The sequence below is a fragment of the Phalangium opilio genome, unplaced genomic scaffold (genome assembly GCF_054372755.1).
Source record: "Phalangium opilio isolate 3A_F unplaced genomic scaffold, DU_Popi_V2 ptg000031l_1, whole genome shotgun sequence".
NCBI classification, from domain to species: Eukaryota; Metazoa; Arthropoda; class Arachnida; order Opiliones; family Phalangiidae; genus Phalangium; species Phalangium opilio.
The window spans coordinates 13,771,768-13,795,682 of record NW_028324158.1 but is presented as its reverse complement, the minus strand read 5'-3'; the positions used below and the strand labels follow the sequence as shown (position 1 = coordinate 13,795,682).

The following is a 23,915-nucleotide window of genomic DNA, read 5'->3' as shown; positions in this document are numbered from 1 at the left end:
TGCATATTTAGTGGCATTCTTTGAAACTAACAAACTCGTTACTTACTAATGTTGACGTATGGTTTTCGAAAACTGACTTTCCAAGATTGGTAATAAAATTATAATTATGCTTTTTACAAATTTTCTTTTGCAAAAACGGACCATAAACCGTGTGTAAATCATTCAAATTAATAATATATCAATTAAGTTTGCGTTAAAGGTAGCTATAGGCTCAATAATACCGTAATGTTACTGGCCAATAAATGAAAGTAGTTCAGGGTAAACTTAAGATGTTTTCTAACCCTTTTTACACCCAATTTTCACGCACGAATGGACGCGCATTTTAAATGATAATCGCGGAGAAACTAGATAAGGATTAGTTATATTTAAAAAATCGACCTAATAAAAAAAATTACTTTATTTTACTTTTCTAGGAAATAACTCAATCGGAACACACCATTTAAATACCCTTTACATTTAGATTGAAAGGGGAAACGGCAGAATCATAGACTTAACTCTATTAGACTCTACGGTTAGATAACGTGGGGTGCCAACCGTGCCAACTCCAAGAACTTTACGCGATAAATACGCGCTCGCCATCTATGAGAAATTTCCGCAACTAAAGCGTTACAAACAGACAGACAAATTAGCTAACGAGCCCTTTAAAATGGAGAACCAGCTAGGGACCTTAGAACGCGATAAGGTACGCGCCATCTAGTAGAACTTTTTTGCAACTAATAAATATTATGACACGCTACAAACAGACAGACAAGTACACCCGCGAGTACTCGAGGCTTCCAGTCTTGAAATAAATTATATTTCACGTAAAACAGAGGCGTAAATAACTCGTGTACAAATTAAATAAAATATTTAATAATTAATTCAATAATCTCGTGAGTTGTTAATTATAAATTTTTAATTGTTTTAAGGTTATTTAGGGTGAATTCAAAGAAATCAATTTAGGGAAATAAGTCGAATATTACAGGGGATCTCGTGAAATCCGAGGCAATTTCACGTGATTCATTCCAATCTCACGAAACCGGAGGAAATCTCGTGAAAATCATGGGCAAATTTTTATAATTATAAAATATGGGTGTGGATATGACGCGAAAATCAATGCAAAATGAAATCATAACGAAATCACCCTAACAAAACGCGTTGAAAAATATCTCGAAAAATGTATTGAAATTTGGACACGAGTGAGTAGCCTCTCGCGACAGACAAGTTTACCCGCGAGTACTCGATGTATGTACATCTATCTCTTCATAAAATACCCTTCGAATCTAGCTTCTAGTCTTGAAATAAACGATTTTTCGGTTGAGATAAAAATGGCAAACCTACCCCTTTTAAAAGAAGATAAAAGCTGATGTCTTCCGTAAAAAATGCATCAATCTTGTCGAAAATAAAACTATAGACTGGCTTATGCTAAATTCAACGCGAAATTTTTGTTGCAAAATAATCGAGATAAGCTTTAAAATATTCCTGAGAGCTTTGCTCTTAAAGTTGCCGACACATTTTTATCTAAGAAAATTAATGCGAAAATTTGGCCGATTACATCACCTGAAATTTTTTTCTTCTTAGTGTCGATCTAGTTTTGGATTCAGATTAGTTAATTATAATATCGACAGGTTAAGATAGAGGTTCGAAAAACGTTTTACAATATTTCTTAATTATAGTAAAAATAATCGAGATTCGAGAGGCAAATCACTGGTTTATATTATAAAATATTTTCCAAAATCCCTGAAATATTTAAATTTGGAAATCTTACTATTGATTCCTTAAATGTTAATTTTAGTAGTTTCAAATTAAATCGGGCGGAAACGTCGTGAAATTTTCTAGGGAATTTTACGGAAATATTTTCAATCTCACAAAATCGCAGGAAATCTCGTGAAATAGTAGGGAACTTTACGCAATTATTTTTAATCTCGTGAAATGGGAGGGAATTTCACGGAAATATTTTCAATCTCACAAAATTGCAGGAAATCTCGTGAAATATGAGGGGATTTTAGGGAATTATTTTCTATCTCACGAAATCGGAGGGAACCTCGTGAAATTTACTAGGGAATTTCACGGAATTATTTTTTCAATCTCACGAAATCGGAGGAAATCTCGTGAAATTTGTAAGGGGAAAATGGCGCGAAATTAATATTACAATCACAATAAATAACATCAAAGGAATCGCGCAAAATAAAAAATGAAAACTTTCGAATTCTGCCAATGAATTAAAATTTGTGATTTACCCTCGCTGTAATGCATCAAAAAATAATAAAATAAAAATACTAATTTACCTTCAATATTTTAAAAACATTTTTTCCGCTAATTCAATTAGTACTGTACCATCCGTAGCACGCCAATTAATTTAATTATTATTGGGGTCAGGTCAAATTTTCTACGTTAACGACTTTAATTAGAAAATTTCTCATGATAGGAGGCTGTTAGGGCAACTCGTTTATAGAAAAATAGAAAAACAAGGTCAAATATATTTATTATAAGAAATTATATAAAATAATAATAATAACTTTCGTATAAATTAAAATTTCCGGAAGAATTTTGGCGAGTCAAATTTTGGCTTTGGTGTGGCACCCACGAAAAAACACGAAAATAGATGGGCGTATTCAAGTATTTACGCTACAAATCTTCTTTTCGATCTAAAACATAGTAGAAGATGCTGGAAAAGTCGAGAAAAAAGCACTACACACCATCCCCCGTACGTAGAATGCATAAATATAATAAATTTAAAACAAACATCTTCGTATATATATAGATAGCCCACACACTTTAAAAGAGATAGTGGAACTATATTTCCGTGTATGTATGTGTGTGTGTGGCATGCGTTTCCATACGTTTGAACAAGAAGTTATATCTAGTTTACAAGGGAGAAGGTATAAGATGCCTAAGTATTCGCGCGCCATAGTCCCTGCAGTCCCCCTTTCAAAATACAAGGGGGGGGGGCGTAAAAATAGGCCGGGCTATTTTGCCTCTCCTCAGTCGGAAAATATGATTGTAATTTTCGTCATTCGAGTCGCGCTGACGTGAGTTTTCAAGAACCAATGAGATGCTGCTGGTTGTAATTTAGAGGCGGCGGGGATTAACTCCGGACCTACGTTTTGACTGGAATGTGGCGAATTTATACCTTCTCCCTAATATCGCTTCTTGGTTTGAAGACAAATTCACGGAAAATATGGAGTTGGTTTACTTTCCCTTTATCATCTGTCTATCATGACACCCTCATTTCCTTAAAGGCAGAGGATGTTTAGAAGGAAACATCAAGAAGAGGATATCTTCAAGAGCCTTCTTATCTAACATAACACGTGCCATGTACCCAAAATAATACAAGACGGTATGGCGTCTCTAAACTCAAGAATATATTGTCTTTATATAGAAGACGCCGTATATTGAAGTCTAAGAACTAGACAAAAGAGGGAGGCACTGAGACGCGGGAAATGTTTCTAAGAATTCAAACCAGTTCTCCCCCAATCTTGGAGTTGGAGGAAGGAAGTTTGATACTGGAGTCGAAGTCTTAAAGTCGAGGGGCAAAAAATCCATGGCTGTTTAAAAATCCCAGCATGCTTTTCACGGTTGGTTGGGCATCAATGAGTGCAGCCCTCCACCTCTCGGTTAAAATATGTTTTACTAGCTTAGTCACGTGTAAATAGTTCTGGTTCTTACAACCAGGTGGCACCTAAAGCTTATTCCCAACCTAAACCCAAGGTACTATGGGTATATTTTACTGCCATGCGCACTGTAGACTATTCACCACTCCAGTATAAACAGTGATCCCTTCTCCAAGCCCCAAATAAATGATAAGTCATCCATTTCGACTTGAGTTTACAGTAAAGAATATGTTAAAAGCGTATCTACCCCCACTTCCTTTGCATTGCAAAATGAGATTGAACAATACAATCGATTAGATGTCTATTAATTGAAGTAAACACATTCCCCTAACATACTTTTAAATGTTTCTCAAAGGTTTCCGCTATAACATAGCAGGAAGCGTTAATATTTACTTCCGTTAATGAACTTTAGACATAATTCGGAAATAGAAGAACTCCATCTTTGTGTATAAAAGTAAATTCAATTTAAATATTTTGAACCGATACGTTTTTTTCTCTCTCAGAAGTGATATGACCTGATTTTGTAGCTGAAACAACAAACCCGATTGTTTGTTGGGTAAAAAAAAATATATAGCCCGTTTTCGATTTCGTTTCATCTATGTTATACGGGATTAAATGATTTGCACGTACAGAGAGATTTTTTTCTTCTTCATCTTTCTGGGCCTGCCACCAACCAACAATCCATTCCAGAAATAATGGAAGAGGAGGCGAAACTCTCTTCTCTTATTTAGTCGGTTTCAAAGACAGTTTTCCATCCAGTGAAATATATTTCACGGAAAACCGAGGCGTAAATAACTCGTGTACAAATTAATAATTAAAATATATTATAATTAATTCAATAATCTCGTGAATTCTTTATTATAAATTTGGAAGTTATAAATTTTTAATTGTTTTAAGGTTATTTAGGGTGAATTGGCCATATGTCTAATCAGCGCCACTAGCGGATGGTCTGAAAACTACTCCCATAGAGTCTAGGTATATTTAAGCGGGTTTGCAGAATTTCCGCCAGGTGGCTCGAACGCCGCGCCATCTGACGGAAATTCTGCAAACCCGCTTAAATATACCTAGACTCTATGGGAGTAGTTTTCAGACCATCCGCTAGTGGCGCTGATTAGACATATGGCCAATTCAATCAAATGAAATCAGTGTTGGGGGGGAATTACAGGGGATCTCGTGAAATCCGAGGAAATTTCACGTGATACATTTCATTCTCACGAAACCGCAGGAAATTTCGTGGAAGTTATGGGGAATTTTTTTATAATAATAAAATATGGGTGTGGATGTGACGCGAAAATCAATGCAAAATGAAATCATAACGAAATCACCCTAACAAAACGCGTTGAAAAATAAATATCTCGAAAAATATTGAGATTTGGACACGAGTGACTAGCCCCTCGTTTGATAGTTTATTACGTGGAATTTTCCCGATGAAACGAAAATACAGGCGCCAAATCTGAGTCATCTAATAGGGGTTTGAAATAAAAAAAAATTGTGGGTATGCTGTTTTGTTCTTTTATGTGAGATTACGGTTACCGTTACGGGATTTTGTGTAATTTCTCTTTTCTTTATACCTTTGTTGAAGGGCATTAAGTTTAATCCCTTATGTTTAAAGCTGACTGCGAAGTTTATAAAGTTTTTATAATTTATTTTTTATTTAAAAAAGTTCTTTCGCAACAACGCAATTTATATTGTTTTACTTTTATACTCGGATAAAGATAAGATCGGAGCAAAAGGGGAACTATTAAACTTTGGCGCGGTAGTATAATGGGGGTCAAAGGTTAACCATTATTCCCTGTAGTGTTAAAAGGGTCTAACGGGAATAAGACCGTAACCTTGGAGATTTTAAATAACTATTAAAAGGGGGAGGGGGGTCAAATATAATGCACTTTAACCTTTCTTACGTAATGGAATTTTTTTTAAGATATATATTGATATTTTATAACTAGAATATTCGTAGGAATAAAAATTAAGTTGAACTTTGACCCCTTTGTTTTTCACTTCTCCTAACAAACTAGCTAGTATCGTCTGCTATAATTATTACCTTCAAATAAGGTGTATAAACAAAATAAAAATAAATCTTGACCTTTTGACCTTAACACGTGCCGTAAAAATAGTTAGAAAAAATGCAAATTAATAATAATAAAAACTAAACCCGGAATTGTGAATATTATAAACTTTAAACCGTTCCAATGAAAACCACTCCAGATAAAACCTTGATAATACGAAACGAATGACCTTTAACCCCGCTCTCAATTTAAATCGAGTGAAGATGAAGAAGAAAAAACCGTTTGAAAACGATAAACATTTTAATAGATATATTGCCCCATATAATGTACACCAAAGTAGGAAGTTTCAAAGGGTTTTCATATATACCTAAAACACGTATAAATACATTTAAGCTTTAACGTTTTAAAAAGAAATTCCATTTAAAAGAAAAGATAACGGAAGTTTAAGGGTTAGGTAATGGAATTTTCAACGCGATAAACGCTTAATACGATTTCCAAAGACTTTAAATCGCTTTGAATTTTGAATCATTTCTAAACTGGGATAAGCAAACTTTACAAATGACGAAACCCAGTTACTGTTAGTAGTCTGTGTAAATAAAAATATTGTACAGCTGCGTATACAAACTTATAGACATTAAATACCTGTACAATTTTATGATAATTCCGAAATAAAAAAACCACTACCACTTTATGTAGCAATCAAAATATAACAACTATACGTATCCAGAGTATCTTATCATACCAGTTTCCTCTATTGCAATGCGGATTTTATTTTTTTTTTTTTAATTTCAAAATGAACATTTAATTTTTCAAACAGGCTGATATTAGGATATTTGCGGTGTATATTTTAATTACATTGCATTGATTAGAACTGAAATTTTTGAATATTTGACTTGCAAAGCGATTCAAATTTGACAACTGAGGCGAAGAAGCCAAACTTGAAAATGCGTTTTAAGTTTGTCAAAATTAAGTTTAAATTTCCTAATTAGTGAGCCAGAACCAGCGTAATCCATTTCAGCATTTAATGTTTGATTAATCTTAATTAGCAGAAGGCAATTTCAATGTGAATGGCAATTAGTTAGTAGTCAGTTTGTAATTTAATAAGAACAGTAATAATTTTCTGGTTTAATTTAGATACCTGGATACGTAGTTCAAATTATTTGTGTGGGAGGAGATATATTTGTATCATTATGCACATGTATTTTATGTCACAGAATTTGTAAGTTGGTTTCGGACCATCGATTACGTCACCAGCTGAATAGCGTTCGTTTAATATAATTGATGGCATTTAATATAGACAGATTTAGGAAGTATTTTGCATGAAATTAGAGTCCAGGTGAATCAATATATAAAGTTCGAAACTAGTTCAGATATCTTGTTTGTATTTATTTTTGTTTACTCTGTCGGAACCGTTTCCTTTATAATTTATTCATATAAACCGTTTTTTTTTCTTTCTCATTTAACAGGTTTATACATATGAGGAAGCTAGTCAGTAAATTCAAATTTTCCGAAATGATCACCAAAGGAAAAGGTAATAACCCTTTTTACTTATATTAATGTATTAATTTATGCATGATTTTAATTAATGTGAAATGAAATTGAACTAAATGGATACTAATATATTAATAGCTTAAAAAAGGCGCGTATTCAATCATAATTCCATTCAGTTACAATCTTAAAAGGGATATTATAAACCGAACAAGATTGCAACCAACTATATCAGATTTTCAAATTTAAAATAAAACTAGAAACACAAATAGTTCAATTCATTTCAAAAAGAAAAAAATCTAGAAGCATCCAAAAATACTAACCCGTAACCTTTGACCTTTTCTTTACTAATAGTGTGTTGGACGTGTTTCTAACAAAACATTGCACCTTGGTATCAACTAACCCATCCAGTGTAACACATAAACATTGGTGTGAAAAGGGGGAAACATTATTCAAGTATAAGCCAAATTATTTGGAATCAATTTGTTGCGTCACATTAAACACTACAAGATGGCATCCTCCAATCATAATAATAATAATAATCCGGGGACATCAAATCAAGGAGGGGATGAGTCCCCGAACCCTGAGGCGGGTCCAACTGGAACTTTCTGCGACTTGGATACCGAAGATATGCCTCGACGTGGAGGTGATTAAATACACTATATTAACTACATTACGAATATTACGTTGCTTTTTGCAAAGGGGTTGGTAACTAGCTATCTTAAAAGCACGCGTGGTCATAGGTATTTTGAAATATATGGAAAGTATAAGTGTCCGATGCCACTAGTCGATTATTGGTAGTTTGCGCTTAAGTTCAATTACCCTACCCAAGTTATTAACAACTTTGCGCGTCGCATTTATTAACACGGTTATAAAATTATAATAAATATCCAGACCGGGATGGTACCGTAAACGTGGTTACTTGGGACCCCCTCGAGCTACCTACATTCGCGGTTTTAAGTCGAGGTGGAATTCACTAATGAAATCAGATGTTCAAATCAGTAAATGCAATTATTTACCATCTCTTTGTTAAATTATTATTAAATTTTTAAGGTCAACCTCGTTTAAGGGTGATATTCAATTGAGATTTTAATATCTCGTGAAATTATGTTAGGGAATTAATATGGAAATCTCGTGAAATTTGAAGGGAATTTCACGGAAAGTTTTTGAATCTCACGAAATTTGAGGCGAATTTCGTGGAATATTAGGGGAAAGAGAAAATTGTCGCGAAATCAATGCAAGGAATCATCCAAAAACGAGGGACTATGGGATTAACATTGTTGAAATTAAATAAATATGAAATGGTCTACGTGATTTTCACGAGTGACTTCCCCCTCGAATTAACCAATTTTAGTATGCGGAAATTATATCTCCAAGGGGATTATGGGGAAAATTAATTATTTTTGCTAGTTACTTCGTTCGTTAAGTTAGTGGAGAATATTTAATGTTAATTAAAGCTTACTTACGATTAAGCGGCGAAGGATAAATTGTCTATAAAATGTCTTTTAAGGGTAAAAAAATTAAAAAACGGGAAACGTTATTTTTGTTAATTTAGTGGAAAATATTTAACAATTAATTAAATAAAGGCTTAATTACGTCGGTTGAGGGATAGATTGGTATATTAAACACAATGCCTTTTGAGGTTAAAAAATACAACTTTTTGGGGTCATGATTAACAACTTGGCTACCGCGTACAACTACTTCCCATTACAAATTAACCGCCGTTTCGTTATTTCATTAGTTAATTAGTAAATTAAAAGAGCCCGTTAAAAATAAACGCCCACGCATCGAGGTCACGCGATAATATCACAATTAATTAACGATAACTAATTAATTCTTAAAACATTATTTATGCAAAAATATAAATATAGCTCTTTTCGGATAAAAATCAATACCAGTTCATTGCCTCGCCATAAATATACATATAAATGATATCATCATCACTTTAAAGGTACAACACGCGCAACGTTACGGTTCATTTATAATATAAATCGGGTTAAATGTATACTCTAACTGAAATGAACTGCTGGTTTAAGTCATTTGTAGCTTAGTAATAAATTAACTGAAAATGTACGAAAGTCGAAGTCGCTAAGGGGAAAAAATGCGGTTGAATTAAAGACATATATATACAATCTTGGACGGTTAATGATTTCAAATGGTCTAGGGCGAAATAAACTCGAAGGTTTTAGAATAAAGATCACTTAAAATGGGTTAAATCAGGTAAAAATCGAGGATGATCTCATAAATTTTAGAGGTGAATTACACCTTAGGGATCGGTTTTATATCAAATAGAGAATGCGGTAGAATTAATACCGTCCCTACTTTAATTACTGCTGCCTTTAAAAGACTATAATTCAAGGTGAAATGGTACCCCACACCCCCTTCCTATTTCTACGCAGTGTTGCCATTATAAATTTAGTTCGAATCAGTTCAAAACCTAAACCAGTACCCATTCCCTTCCCACTTGAATTAAATCATGATAATTCTGGTAAAAATATAAAATTAGTCACTAAGAGAAGGGCTTTACGTCTCATTATAGACTTTAAAAACGTAAACCTCATAGTACACTCATAGTGATTCACTAAGGGGTCACGGTAAAATACTCTTCAATGTATATAATATTCTATAGCAGTAAATTAACCAATCAATACACGAATTGAAACCGTACAAGTTATAAAACTCCGTAATACTCTTTCTGTAGTAGAAATACAAGCATACATACACAGTATTATACCTCCTTATTAGGGAAGTTTTACAGTATCGTTTTTACAACGATACCCATTTATTTTTCTCGATCGCCCCATCATCCCCCCGCGCTAAATCATCCATTAATAGCTAATACGAGGTGTACAAAGGTCTGAATCATTACGAAATATGGATTTTTATGAAACAACTCCCCATGGTTGATATACGAAGGTATTAAAACAAAAAGGAAAAAAACCCTGGAGAGGCAATTTGTCAGTTAGTTTTCCTTCGCGAAACCAGTCAGAAGTGTGTGTGATCGGCCTTTTCCCTGTTTGTTACTAAACTTTACTACAAGCTTCAAAGTGTCGTGAGGATCACTGGGAATAAATGCTATAAGGTATCGAGGAGTATACAGTATTGATTTGAAGCTCTATGTTATTAGTTTCATTTGCGATAAGTGTTAATATATATTATAGTCGCGTCGTCACGTTATCATTATAAGAATTTTGATATTCAGGACGTTGGATTATTTAAATATTTGGTAAGGGATTTCAACATTTGTTTCTATTAATATTAGTTACTTCCGCGGTGTATATCCGTTTTTACGTAAGTTTTGTTTATATGGAAGGGTTTTGAAAGGTTGTTTATATTATTATTATTATTATTAAGTTTCAGTATCAGTGTTTCTATTTATAGATTATAGTATAGGTACGTAATTTAATTATTTTTTATTAGATGTTAGAATAATTTAATGATTGCGATGCAATGTTACTTGTAAATTTAAATTATAGTTAATTTTTTATAGTGTAAGTTAGGGTATAAAGAACTTCAATTTTAAAAGGGTATTTATTGCATTGCAAGATATTTTAGAAGGTATTTTTGCTTATTTGGACATGGCCACAGCCGAATTACGAAAATATTTATTGGGATTATAGGTGTTTTAGGATTTTAAAGGACAGCTTTAAAAATATAGGATTTTATAGGAATTATAGGACCTCTGTGGGCCTTGTTTGGAAAGGGTCAAGCTATTTCAGTATTGTTTGTGTGTGTCGTTCATCATAGTGTAATTCTTATAGATAGTTAAATGGCACATTGAACTACAGTGATTCCCCCCCCCCTCTTTGCACTTACCGTTATATTCCCATTCTAAATAAACCTACCTGTTTTCATCATACGCCACAAAACAAATAAATCACAACACGCACGTTTTTAAGTAAAAAACGTTTTCCAACCTTTGTCCGTTGAAACTTCCTTCTAAAAACGCATCAGTTTAATGACGTAATGACGTTAATCTATAAAGAAATCAATAAAGAAAATACATCAGAAATAAATTAGGAACTAAAATCTATAGAGTACTAATAAATCAAAGCCTTAATGAACTCCTAATATCGTACAACAAATCAAAATATACTTCATAAATAATCAATATTACAAGAGGTCCCACGCGCTACTAAAACTTTTTAAATAAATTAATAATAATAAATAAAAACCAAAACTGGAATTTTCTTAAAGAATAAAAATAGTTAAATAATGATATTTGGAAATTCAATAATAAAAATTAAAAAAAAACTTCTAAATTTCAAAATGGTTTTGGTTGAAAGCACGAATTTGCTGGCGACTGGATCGAGGTGGTAGTTTAAGTCAGCTGTAATTGTTTTGTAGGTACTTTATTTTATAAACCTTTTTTTTTTATTATTTATATTCCAAGTTATTATATAGTATTAGAAGCCCATAACACGTGGTGTACTGGTAGAAGCGAGAGTATAGAAATATTTTTATAGAACCCCCCCCCCCAATTAGAATTAAACCAAGAGTATGCCAATTACTCTCTGTAATAATTACCTAATTAAAAATCCAATTATAACCTAAATAAATTACATAATTTTATCACGATAGTATTGAAATTTTAAGTGAATATTTCAAACTTCACATTACAAACTTTAAAAAATAAAAAAAATATTAAGGAAAAATTGGGAGCGGCTATGCGCATTGTAATTCTCGGCCCATAAACACGCCTTTGTTATATTTTAAACAATAAACCGAAAAAAAAATCATAAAAAAACACCCCTTTTGGATAAGTAAAAAAATGAAAAAATTGGGATAAATTTTATATCAAATCACAAAAATTTTTTTTTTATATTTTTCGGTAAAACTCAGATTACCGTATAGTACCTTACCGTCCCGTCTAGTAACAAACATTTTCTTAAGAGGAAATAGAAAATTAAAGATATTTTTGGCAATACGATTTAAGTTTTAAACCATATAGCCACTTTTCTGTCATCACTTCACCACTTAAAAATGTTGTAATATCGAAAATAGAGGGGTACGATCGTATGTTAAAATCTCTTAATGTTTGCGTATGGTTTTCCGTAGTGGTTAACTCTATGTTTTTAACCCTTTTTCGGTATATTAAATCATTTTCTAAATGTATCCTTTGTTTTTTTGGTTGTTTTTTTAAGAGAGTAAACGAAAGAGGTTTCACCCGTTTCGAGCTGTTAGAAATATATTTCGTCGCAATAAGAGGCAAGGAGTTGACGAGGATACAGCGGGGACATCGAAGAAGTCAAGGTCTACGAGTGAATTGTCAACTGTTCATGTACCCGGTGATGAGAATCAAACGTAAGTAGTATAATGTTGGATATTATTTATAGAGTACAATAGTTTTAAAACATTTCTGGCAGAAGGCATGATAGTTTAGGTAAGGTTATGATTATGATAGGTTTGAGGTCTTTGTCAATACCATTCATTTAAGTTGACGCATTCATAACCGGCACAATAAACATTAAAAAAATAGGCAAATTAAAAATTTTCAAAGTCCTTAACACCATTTTGCTAATTAAAATTAAGCGAGAGTAAAAATTCATTGATGCATAACCAATAAGAATAACAGAAGGCAGGGACGAACAACGGTTTAAAAAAAAGTGTCTTATATAAAAATTAATAATAATAAGATTCATTGTCAAAGTCGATACATCATGACGCTCTTTTTTTATTCCTACCTAATATAAAATTCCTCCCATTTTTAAGTCTATAAAATATTAATTGGTTTTAATGTAGCCCAAGGCGTAAGCAGATACCATAAGATAGATCGAAGAATGTGTAAAATTTCAAGGATACTCAATTTAAAGCAAAAAATATCTCGGTTTGGAAAAATTCAACGTTTTGCAACCCGTTCCAGCTACGTTTTTTGCCAAAACTAAATTACTACTTGCAATAATAAGCGGTTAATTTTTAATTTAAGTACCTTTAAAATTTAAATTCTTTAATTAAATACAAGTGTATTAACTAACGGAACGGTTAATAGTATATGGGCAAGTATATGGATAAAAATACGTTTAATAATTTTGAAACAATACAGACAAGGGCATAGCATTCTAATATACAGTATTAAAGCCATAAACCCCGAGTTTGCCTTCATTACATCACCTAACACAGATGAACTTAATAAAAAGAAAAGTTACAATATTCGAAAGATATGATGGGTGGAGGTAGACCATGCGTGAAAAGAAAAAAAACCGTAATGCAAGGGTGAACCCCTCGATTGCAACCCACTTTCATCCTAAGCTGACCTTAACACGTATTGAAATTAGTGTACTAACATGTCTTAAAACGTCAATATAACTTTGCGTATCAAACGGAGCAAAACTTAAAAAAATAACGATAAAACATAAACTTTTTGGCAAGTAGATGTTGAAACGTCTATGTAAGATTGAACGCTAGCTAGCAAGCACCATGGCCAGCGCGCTGCGCTTTTATTCATAATTGGACTGTTCACTATAACACGCTCTTTTTAACTATCTCTAAGCCGGCACACCCTTGGAATTAAATGCACCCAGCCAGTAACGCTGCTAAGAAATATTTCTGAGTTTAGTTTCTTTTTTGGAAATTATATTACAGGTTTGAAGTATTGGCCCCACCTTACGCCGCTGGTTTAAGTGTTTCGCATGACAGTATATTTACTCCGGAACATAACGCCTCAAATTTGGACCCAGAAAACGGGCACCCCATGCCAGCTTCTTCGTTATCAGTGCAACACGTTGCGGGCCTCAAGAGATTTAAAGTAAGTGCATTTTGACCGACGCGTATTTTAAAACCTCTTGCATCTTCGAGTTCCAAAAAATAAAAAAATCGTATACTATCCTACACGTGGAAATTTCGCGCCATTTTCAAGCAAATTGCGCCATTTTTGGTATAATAATGTCCATTGCAGTTCATGTAAAGTTTCCCGCCATTTCAACACCAAAATTGCGCCTTTTTTTTTATAAAACAAGAGTTCCATACTCAAACTACCCAAAAACCAATATTTATCAAGGTAAAATTAACCTTCTTGATAAATAATGTTCAATGAAATCCAAACTTTATTACAAACGCCAATAAAACGTTACGTGAACCAAACGGGCCGTGCCTTTTTTAAAATTTTCTACCAAGTACCAACAGGACTAGTTTTTTTTTCTTTTTAAAGAAAATCTAAATCACTTCCCCTAAACAAGTTTTTCACTTTTTTTCAACTGACCGCCGACCGAGCTTAGGTAAAAGTTTGTATGTACAAGTTTGAAGTTGGGGAATTAAAGTTGCTCCGCTTTGAAACAACTCGCTCGCTCGTTCAGCTTCAGGAGAGATTTCTTAAGTACGGGAGTAAGAACAAGTCGTTCGTTCAAGAAAAAGAAGAGAAACGTTTCAGAGTGGCAGCTAGTGCTTCAATTTAAATATTAAACGCTTGTTTTTTGTTACCCTCGGCGCGGTTACCGGGATTTTTGTTATGAGTGTTGTGTGTGTGTGTGAAATACGTGGAATATAATTTACATATGAAAATATACAGTTTTCATATATATCGGTGCGGTAAAATTTGTTTTGTATGTCAAACTGGATTTTTACCCGATTCCAAAAGGTGACGTATTTAAGATATTTAAAAAAAAAAAAAATTAATTCAAAGTAGTTTTATTTAAATGTAGTTTATAGTGCTTATATGTTAAATAGAGGCCTTAAAATTGCAGTTAGGTTTGTTACGTTAAATTTTCATGTTTTAGTGGTAGAGTTTTCTAAGGGATTGAGTAATAATTAGTGTTTAAAATTAATATTTGTGGATTAGAGTGGTTCCCATTCCATATTGGCAATGTTTTTTTACTTTTAAAAGTAAATAGGCATATAAAACAATTCATTAAATGCAGCCCCCAACTCGGGACAGCATTACAAAACAAATAAAATCATAACACAAGCAGTCCAATATTGTTCCTGGGCATAATATATAGTAGATGAGATAGACTTATTAGTATAACAATCGAATAATTTTCTAACCAGGCTTAAACATAACCTTTTAAGGTAGTGTGTTAAATAATCTAAGCATATGAGATAACACAGCTTATACCGCAAAACGTTAAAGGAAAATGAATCCCCAAAACTTCAATTATCAAAAAATTTCTTTAAAATCCCAGCGAAATAAATTTATTTAATTTAACCAATAATTACGTTTCCACCGTAAACTCATGAGCAAAATAAATCATAAATAATTTAACAATCCTGAAAATTCATTAAGGTATTTTCCTTTAAAATGTAGAAGTATATACACGATTATATATTGATTGCACCCACCAATAAGAGAGAGAAATCGCGGTAGAAAGCATTGTTTTAGGACTGTTCTGAGTCGGTAAAAATTCCCACCAATCTTATCATGAACTGCTTTGATAAGATAAAAGCAGTTCTTTTGGAATTAAAGCTCTACTTTTTCCTCTGTTAGTTAGTTAGAGCGTACGCGTTATTACTTAGTGGTAGAACATCCGCCATAATTATAGACGCGTATACTGGGGAGTTCCTGAAATTATTTCCCTGATACTCGACTCGATATACGATGTTAAATTAAATCAAAAAACCTGGTTACACTTTTTATAACATCAAAACTTTGCTAAAATGGATCCCAAGTTCACGTTATCTTTCCGGGTTCGTATTAATTAAGTTTCTAGGGGATTTTTATTTTCGACAGGGGAAAGGGGAAGTGAATTTTCCCACCACTTCTTCTCTCAAATTATGCAGTATGATTGGTTAAAAAATACACGGCACGGTTGAGTCGTTGTCTATTTGCTAAGGATAGTTTAATTATGTTAGGTGTAATTTTAAGTTTCGTGTGAATTTTCATGTTAAATTTTAATATGCAATTTTTAAAACTGTACTTAAGTTTTTGGAATGTGATAAGTTTAGGGTACAGGTATTCGTTTAAGTGAAAGCTAAAATGGATTAAGTTTCAATTGCTAAGTACTCGCAGTTCTATAGTGTTTTGTTGTTAAGATTGAGTGATTTCTTTAAAAGGAATCGAAACAGGAAGTAACCACAATTGTTGTTGTTTATTGAAAACGTTAGTCACTCTATTTACTAAACGTTTTGAAATCTATTTCCCCAAAAAAATTTCCTTCAAGTATTTAGTCTAAAAATCGGAGCTATAATCTATTTGATACGATAGTTGGGTTATATCTAGATCAAGATTAACTTTAATCTAGCATTTAAATAGGCGAATTAACACTAATTTCAATTATAAAACTATGCTTGATTTACTCGTATTTCAATCGATAAACTTTTTTGATGTTTTCTATCGAGCTATTAAGATTAAATTTCAAACATCAAATGAAATTTGATATTAGGAAAAAGTTGTTTTCCTATACTATACTAGGGTCTGTTTGCAATATGAGAAGAAATCGGGTTTTATTTCATTTCAAATTGAAATTGAGAATGAGTTTAACGTGGCATTACAAGTAATCGGAGCTAAAGAGTTTTATAGTATTTTAGTGGCTTGGAAAGCGTGAAAATTCCCCTTATTAAATAAATCTCTAGAAATTGGTTTTCCACACTACTTAAAAAAACTAATGGAATATATTAACGAAATATTGGTCAAGGCCAAGATATCGTTGAAAACGTGTTTAACATCATAAAAAACATGACAGAAGCAAATTATTCACACTATGATAAGGTATTACCATCTCCAACCGTTCACCCTATGGTATAATTTTCAATAAAACATCTTAATGACAATAGAAGCCCTATTATTAGATATTGTCTATTCTGGGACTTGATAGACAAAATAATAACAAGTCATTTTAATCCTGTTGCCTTTGAATAAAAAACGATCTACGAATCACGTAACGGTCGGGATTGTTAATCTAGTTTCAACCTCGCCGAGTGAAAACTCGACTAAAAAGTAGGCGTAGAAAACAAACGTAAGCTTGAACCGAACAAAAACTAGTTCGTGAGATTCGCGTAACAGAACTGTACACATGTAGTATAGTAGGGAATGATCTACTAAACAAAAACATAATTTGGGTGCGAGCTTTTAGCGCCCGGTTTCTCCAGCTCAGGGGTGTACACGGCGAATTATTAAATTATAAATATATATAATGGTGGACCGTCGTTTCTTGTTTCAGGACGAACTATTTACGAGAGTTCGTGCCAGGAGAGATTCGGATGACGACGACGCTGGTTTGCCTCATAGTCCTTGCACTAGTCCCACAACCGCTGATGTCCTGGCTCAAGGACTTAAGGTATGTCTTTTATCTAATAACTAACCTTCAAACTGACATTATCAGTCAGTAAAAAAATAAAAACCCAACAACGCCTTAAACAACTACAATATAATCATGAATCCAAATTATTCACTCATTAAACCAAATCGAAACATTTATAAACAATCTAAACCAACTACTTTTTTCTCTGTAACTTTACGCGCATTGACGCAAGTACATTAAACTCATTTTTGTTTAGGACAAACCATGCCATTCCCGGAGCAGTTACAGTGCCGGCAGTCTAATCAGTATGGGGAGCTCGGAAAATGACGAGGTATGCGCGAATCGCCAAGCATAAAGCAACATAATATAGAAAAGTCGTGGACCTTTTTACGGTTGACAAAATTTTTAAGGGGTGGGAAGCCAGCGGTGCATTTTTTTAATTTTTGTTATACATTATAACTCCATTTATTTATTTTTTTATCATCATTTTTCGCGGTATTTTCAATGGGAGAGCTACAATATTTTACGATGGCTTTATGTCAAGCGTTTTCTTACGGTTTACGGTACTTGACGTCACGTTTCTTAATTTTGTAATTAGGATTCCGGTGGCATAATGTCTTCTAATCAGTCTTCGAGAATGTCCCTTTCTGATAGACGTACGCTAGATTTCGAGGGTGAATTTCAAGATTACAGTCAACCAGTTCCTTTGAACCATAACGCGGCTCTTCATAAAATTTCTGTCCGACCAAAAAGGACGCATGGACTTCCGAGACATCGAAAAATGCAACAGGTAGGTTTTTAATTTGATTGGCTACCGTATGGTGGTAGGGTTGTTTATTTACTTTTGTTAATTGCTGGTTTATTTGGCAATAGATTGCAGCCGCGGCTGTGGCAACTTTACCGGCGACCCCTGAGGTTACTGAGGACCAAGGGCTTAAAACACCCTCGACACATTCCGAGGAAGATAGCCAAATTGAAGCTATTGCTAAACCAAGTAAGACTTCTTCAAAATTACTTCAAACTTAATTAGCTTATTAACATTTTAATTTTAATTGCAGTTGTTGAAGAAGAAAAAATTTATAACAAAGTTGCGGAAGAACTCCAAGAGGTTACCGTCGCACCCGAACCAATTTTTGATGATGAACCAATTTATGACGAGGTTAATACGGAGGAGGAAGTCAACACGTTACCACTGGTGGGACTACCAACTACCGATGTCCAACCAGGTGAGGAAATACCGACCTCAACCATACCTTCTCCCAGTAAACCAGCACTATCACCAAAACCTTCAACAACTTCACCAACTACCCCTGAACCATTGTTTATACCCGTTGAAAAACCAGCGGCATCTACTGATATTTGCGAAACGTTTCCATCACCAGTACCGCGTACACCAACTTCAGGGTCATCACCTATGCAACATCCTTCATCACCATTACCACCCGTGACCAATCAGGAACCATTCATTGCGAGCTTAGAAATAACACCAACTGATAATAAACCAATAGAAATGCCGGTAACGGAGACACCACCTCTGATTGGACCAATTACTAGCGAGGTCATTTCACCAGTTACGAGTCGTGGCGCGACACCGGTTAGCTTAGAAAGCAAGATCCACTCCAAGAGCAAGTCAACCGCGGCTGAATTGAAACTACGTCATGAAATTAAACAATTCAGTAAGCGTCAGAAAGAAATGAAGGAGGAAATGCTGCTAAAGAAACCGGAAGTTGGCGATGAAATACAACCGGAAGTCATCGACGTTAAAGAATGCGTTACTGCCAAATCCATAGAATTGCTGAGCAATGAAAAGAAACTCGAAAAAACTAAGAACACGCCAACCAAAGAGGTTATAGAAGAAGATATGACAGTAGTCAGCGCGGAACGATTCTTCACTCCAATTGACCGCACGAATAATTCGGCAACTGGACAATCGGAAAACAAGCTGTACAAGCCAGTATCGCGCGTGGCTGAAACGGAAATGCATTCGATTCCACAAACCATTCCAGTAGTTTCCGAAGAGAAAGTGGCTGTTAAGAATAAGGGACATTTTACAGTCAATGATGTCGGTATGTCGCCTATGACGGAGGAAAAATTTACAAGTACCATATTAGTTTCGAACACGAGTGATGACGCCACGACGCAAATGTCCGTTATCAGTAGTTCCGACTTGAATCAACGTATCCCGGTTGAAAGACCTCCCAGGAAACACCACCGGGAATTAAACGAAGCAAAGAATCGATTGACCAGCGGATTGGTTACCGTCGATAATCAATCGTTCTCCACGTGCAGTACGTTGAAATTGGAAAGTGACTTCAAAATTAACGCTGGTAAAATGTCACCAACACCGGACGTGGGCATAATTGCTAGGGAATTCCTCGAAGACGTCGAGCCTAAGCGGGAAACGTCAACGGAGGAATCGTTCTTTAAAGATGAATTACCCGAGATGCAATCGGACATAAATGATGTCCTTCCGAAGGATATTGAAGTTGATGACCTGTTGGAAACGAAAGAGGAATTTGCTGAAGACAAAGACGTTACGAAGGAAGTACCAGAAGAGATAATGGTGGAGGAAGATACTAAGCCAGTGTCGCAACCAAACCAGGAACCTCTTAAGGTTGAAACCGAAGTTGTTGATCAACTAGAACCAATAGATAAAACCCCGAAGGTTGTTTTACGCAAGCACAGTGAAAAGACCACGGCTACGAACCGTAACAGTTCGGAAACCACGTCGGCATTCTCGTGTTTAGACTTCGAAAACATTATGAAACAACGACGTTCCATAACGGAAAACGATATACTTGCGCAGAAAATAGACGAGCCTGTCTCGAGAAACACGCCGGAACATACTAAATATGGTTCTGGTTCGAGTAACCCACCAAATTCCACTTCGGCCAAGAGATTATCGGTGGAAATTGTTCCCTACAACACTAGGGTTAAGGAAAGTAATTACTTGTCCTCAACACCTCCGAAAATACAGTCAACTCCGCCTGTGATTGATATAATTGAAAAGGAACCCCAACAGAAAACTGAGGATATACCCCCAGTTGTGGAAGTAAGGAGGAAGTTGAGCTTCAATAAGACTGATACCGCGACGACCGCCAGTAACGAGGACGTCAGTAAACACCCGGTACAGTTTCGTATACGTCGCGGCAAGAGTTTAAATGAGAAAACTGATAGTACCACCGGGAAAGATTCCAACTCTCTCCCGGAGAAACCGAAAATTGCTAGACCTAAGAGTCAAATCGGTCCGGTGTCAAAGGACAAACCATCCGTTGTTGAAAAAACAACTGTCCCAGAATTCATGAAAATACAATTACGCTCCTCCAAGGAAGAACTGGACAAGAGCGAGAAAAATGAGAAAAACGAAACAACTTCAATTGGTAGCGACGTCACCACACCACCAGTTTCATCATCGCCAAAAACTGGTTCACCTACGCCTCATTGGGAAGTTAAAATCGGTCAACCCACCAAATTCTTTAGACAGACGTCGGTCAGTTTGCCTCCAAGCGAACCAAAACCGGAGGTCAAGAAAAAAGACTTTGAGAAACCGATTGAAAAAGCCTCGTCAACTTCAAATTTGTCCTTGGAGAAAATCGTGGATACCAAGTCCCAACGTTCCGGTAAAGATGTCAACGCCGAGAATAAAGAAAATATGGGGTCCTCTAACCTCCTGGTTAAAGATGATCTATCAAACAAGGACGACAACATTCTGAATGGCAACTCGGAAACTGACGAAATGTCCAAATTTAGTCGCTCCACACAAGTTCATTCCAATAGCGGAATCAGTTCGGGATCTATGAGAATGTCCGACGACGGTCGACGCAAGTCACAAGGTTACATCGGTGCGGGAATGGGGACTGATGCCGAGCCGGAACTCTTCAGGGTTTTCGCCAGGCGATCCATAAAACAAAGAAACCCGGACAAAAACAAACAAGCGCAAACAAACAAAGAAGCCGAAATTGTCGTTGAGGATAAACCCGGCAAAGTTAACCAAGAACCAACGCCGACGCAGCCAAGGCAAAGTTTAAGTCAACAGGTTAAACCGGAAGTTAAACCTTCGGAAGAAAAACTTCCCCCACCTTGGAAGCAGGTTTCAAAACCCGTAAGTTTGGATAAAACCACCAAAGAAGTAAAGGTCATTAGTAAAGAAAACGTAGTTGAAAGACCTAAAGACACTTCAAAGGATGTCAGGTCTAATTCGCCTCAACAGAGACCCGCACGGTTTAGAGCTAAGTCAGTTTTGGTTAACGAATCGCCGATACCACCTCGAGAACGTAAGACTAGCGCGCCGACTGAGTTACCCAAGATAGTGATGGACAAATCGGATAATAAAAAACAGAGTGACGTCAGGGAGATAAACTCCAAGAACTCTAGTAAGTCAAACTCTTCGCTGCCACAAGTAACTGTCAGTATAAAGCCTCAAGAAACTACGACCACCAGTACCACGACGCCAATACCTAGAAAGAGTTCCATTTCTTCGGCCACCAGGTCAATAAAGAACCAACAACAGGATATAATGGATAACGGATCTTCGGAAGGAAGCCCTCTAAGTTGGAAACAATTGGCGTTACAGAATCGGGAAGAAAGGGTACGAAAAGAGATGAGACATTGCCCTAATACCGTCGTCATAGATGTAAGTATCTCTCATTTGCTGATTTTATCAGTTATCCTACCAGGAAAACGTACTAATAATATTTCCTACATATCACAGAGCAACAGTAGCGTTAGATCCAGAAATTCCAAAGTATTGGATTTGGTCAACAATTTTCAAAAATTGCAAACAACGTAAAATTATTATTATTATTATTATAAAATTATGAACTATTTTTACCCTTTTTTATGCAAAAGTGATATTTAGATTAAATAAGGAATATAAAAACTGAAATAATATTTAAAATGGAAACAATCCTTGAATTCCCTAATCTAACGTAATATAGTCAATTTTTACGTATTTCACTGTGTATACAAGATTTTTAAGAAATATTTTTTAAAATCGAATAATTAGATTTAGGGCCAAAAATTTAATTACAGAAGATACGCAAAGTAATGTAGTACCTCAGTGTTAATGATGATTAGAGTTTTGTTATTTTTCAATAGATTCGTTAAAAATTAACCGGGATATTTCTGAAAAAATTATGAAAGTAACTGTTTTCCCGAGAATAAAAGTGTATTTTTGTAACTTTTTCTCCGTAATGTAGTATTCAACTTAAGTAGTTCTTAATTTTAAACTATCCACCAGTTTTAAAACCAAATTAACTTAAATTCGTTCGAAAGTTAATTGAAATATTTTATAATTATTTTGTATCAAGAATCAATTAGTAATAGTGGTTTGAAAAAAATAACGAGGTGCCTTTGAAGAAAGACAAATAATGGACTGAGCCGTATTGAACGTAAAAATATTAAATAGCCGTAAAATATTGTATAATTTTTAAAATGTGTAAATATCTTATTTGATTTTGTATCTTAATGTAATTAATTACATTAACGAATAATAATTCCCTATAATTGAAATCTAAGATGAAAGCTCAGTGTTCCAATTAACCTATTTACAAAGCAACTAATTCTGAGAAATTAAAGCTTGAATTTTTTTTCAATGTATGTAGATATTGTTTTTCCTACGATACACGATGAATTATAATTAACAGCCCCTTTAATTATTATTTGTAAATAAATGCGTGAGATTGTACCGATTAGATATTGTTAAGCACATTGATTTTGAGTGATTATTTAAAAATTAATGAATTCTAGTTCTCATTAAAAATTCACCACACGTGACTATCATGATTTCATCATTAATTTCCTATTTCCAGTATGATAAACTTGTAAAAAATGATTCTTGCCTATTTCCATGTGCCTTTTGTTGAAATTTGAGTGAACGAAATTAATAAACGTGGGGAATTGAAAATATTGTACTTTTTAGACCACACTTGCATATGCATACATTATACATCTCTTAAACTAAAGCGTTTATAGGCGTTATTTATAGGCCTAGCTCAACATAATAATAAACCGAGCAAAAAAAAAAAATGGCATTGATAACGCGTACCCAAGGCTTAACTTGAAACTGACTACCTCTCTAAAAACATTTCAGCTCATCACCTACTAATCTAAAAAAAATGCTTATATTATAAAATTCTTACCTTAATTTTTATGAGGAAATGATCTCTCAAGTCTAAAATCCCACGCAGAATATCCCAACATACAGGCGAAAAAATTTTCAAAACAATATCATAGCCAACGCCGTCGCCGTCATAACGATCACGAATCAGCCGCCGAAATATAAGCCTTGGACTTGTTTACTTTCGGAGTTTCGGACTTCCAAGTTAACAACCAATGGGAGGCGTCTTCCAAGAAGAGGGAGGAGTCGCTTGATCGCGCAGGCGCCGTTCAATACCAATGATCGGCTCCTACTGTTAAGCCTAATTTTCAAACTCTTAGCGCCTAAGCCTACTTTTACCGTACTCGATTTTAAAAACTGATTCCAACCGAATTTTTTAGAGAAACACTTCATAAAACGTTTCTTTATCGATATTTTACATCTAAATTACATTTTTACTAACTATTATAGCCGCGGGAAGCGAAAAAACTTTATAAATATTTTCTTGAAAAATTTTGCGTCCTTCCTTTGTTTGAAGCCGGCTCGAAACTGAGGGAGG

The 23,915-nt window shown here is 34.6% G+C and overlaps 2 protein-coding genes across 7 annotated transcripts in view; one reads left to right on the top strand and one right to left on the bottom strand.

The window, feature by feature from the left end:
- The window catches only part of LOC149690800 (uncharacterized), a 40,284-nt gene extending 17,120 nt beyond the window's left edge, over positions 1-23,164 (top strand). The window contains exons 2-12 of one of the 5 annotated variants that reach the window (XM_089870575.1): positions 7,066-7,130; positions 7,442-7,733; positions 12,232-12,391; positions 13,670-13,832; positions 17,179-17,295; positions 17,516-17,590; positions 17,858-18,049; positions 18,133-18,253; positions 18,318-18,485; positions 18,642-21,892; positions 21,971-23,164. In XM_089870575.1, coding sequence (XP_089726701.1) covers positions 7,598-7,733; positions 12,232-12,391; positions 13,670-13,832; positions 17,179-17,295; positions 17,516-17,590; positions 17,858-18,049; positions 18,133-18,253; positions 18,318-18,485; positions 18,642-21,892; positions 21,971-22,048 — 4,461 coding nt within the window. In that variant the 5' untranslated portion in view covers positions 7,066-7,130; positions 7,442-7,597 and the 3' untranslated portion in view covers positions 22,049-23,164. Of the gene's footprint in view, positions 1-7,065; positions 7,131-7,441; positions 7,734-12,231; positions 12,392-13,669; positions 13,833-14,378; positions 14,661-15,477; positions 15,707-17,178; positions 17,296-17,515; positions 17,591-17,857; positions 18,050-18,132; positions 18,254-18,317; positions 21,893-21,970 lie in introns of those variants that run through there. The other 4 variants (XM_089870573.1, XM_089870574.1, XM_089870576.1 and 1 more) reach the window with 4 other exon arrangements.
- Positions 1-23,530, bottom strand: part of LOC149690799 (UPF0462 protein C4orf33-like) — a 45,469-nt gene extending 21,939 nt beyond the window's left edge. The window contains exons 1-2 of one of the 2 annotated variants that reach the window (XM_089870753.1): positions 23,400-23,530; positions 10,933-11,064 (exon numbers count right to left, since the gene is read on the bottom strand). The gene's annotated coding sequence lies outside the window, so the exon portion shown is untranslated. The remainder of the gene's footprint in view (positions 1-10,932; positions 11,065-23,399) is intronic. The other variant, XM_089870752.1, reaches the window with a different exon arrangement.
- Between the last annotated feature and the right edge of the window lie 385 nt (positions 23,531-23,915).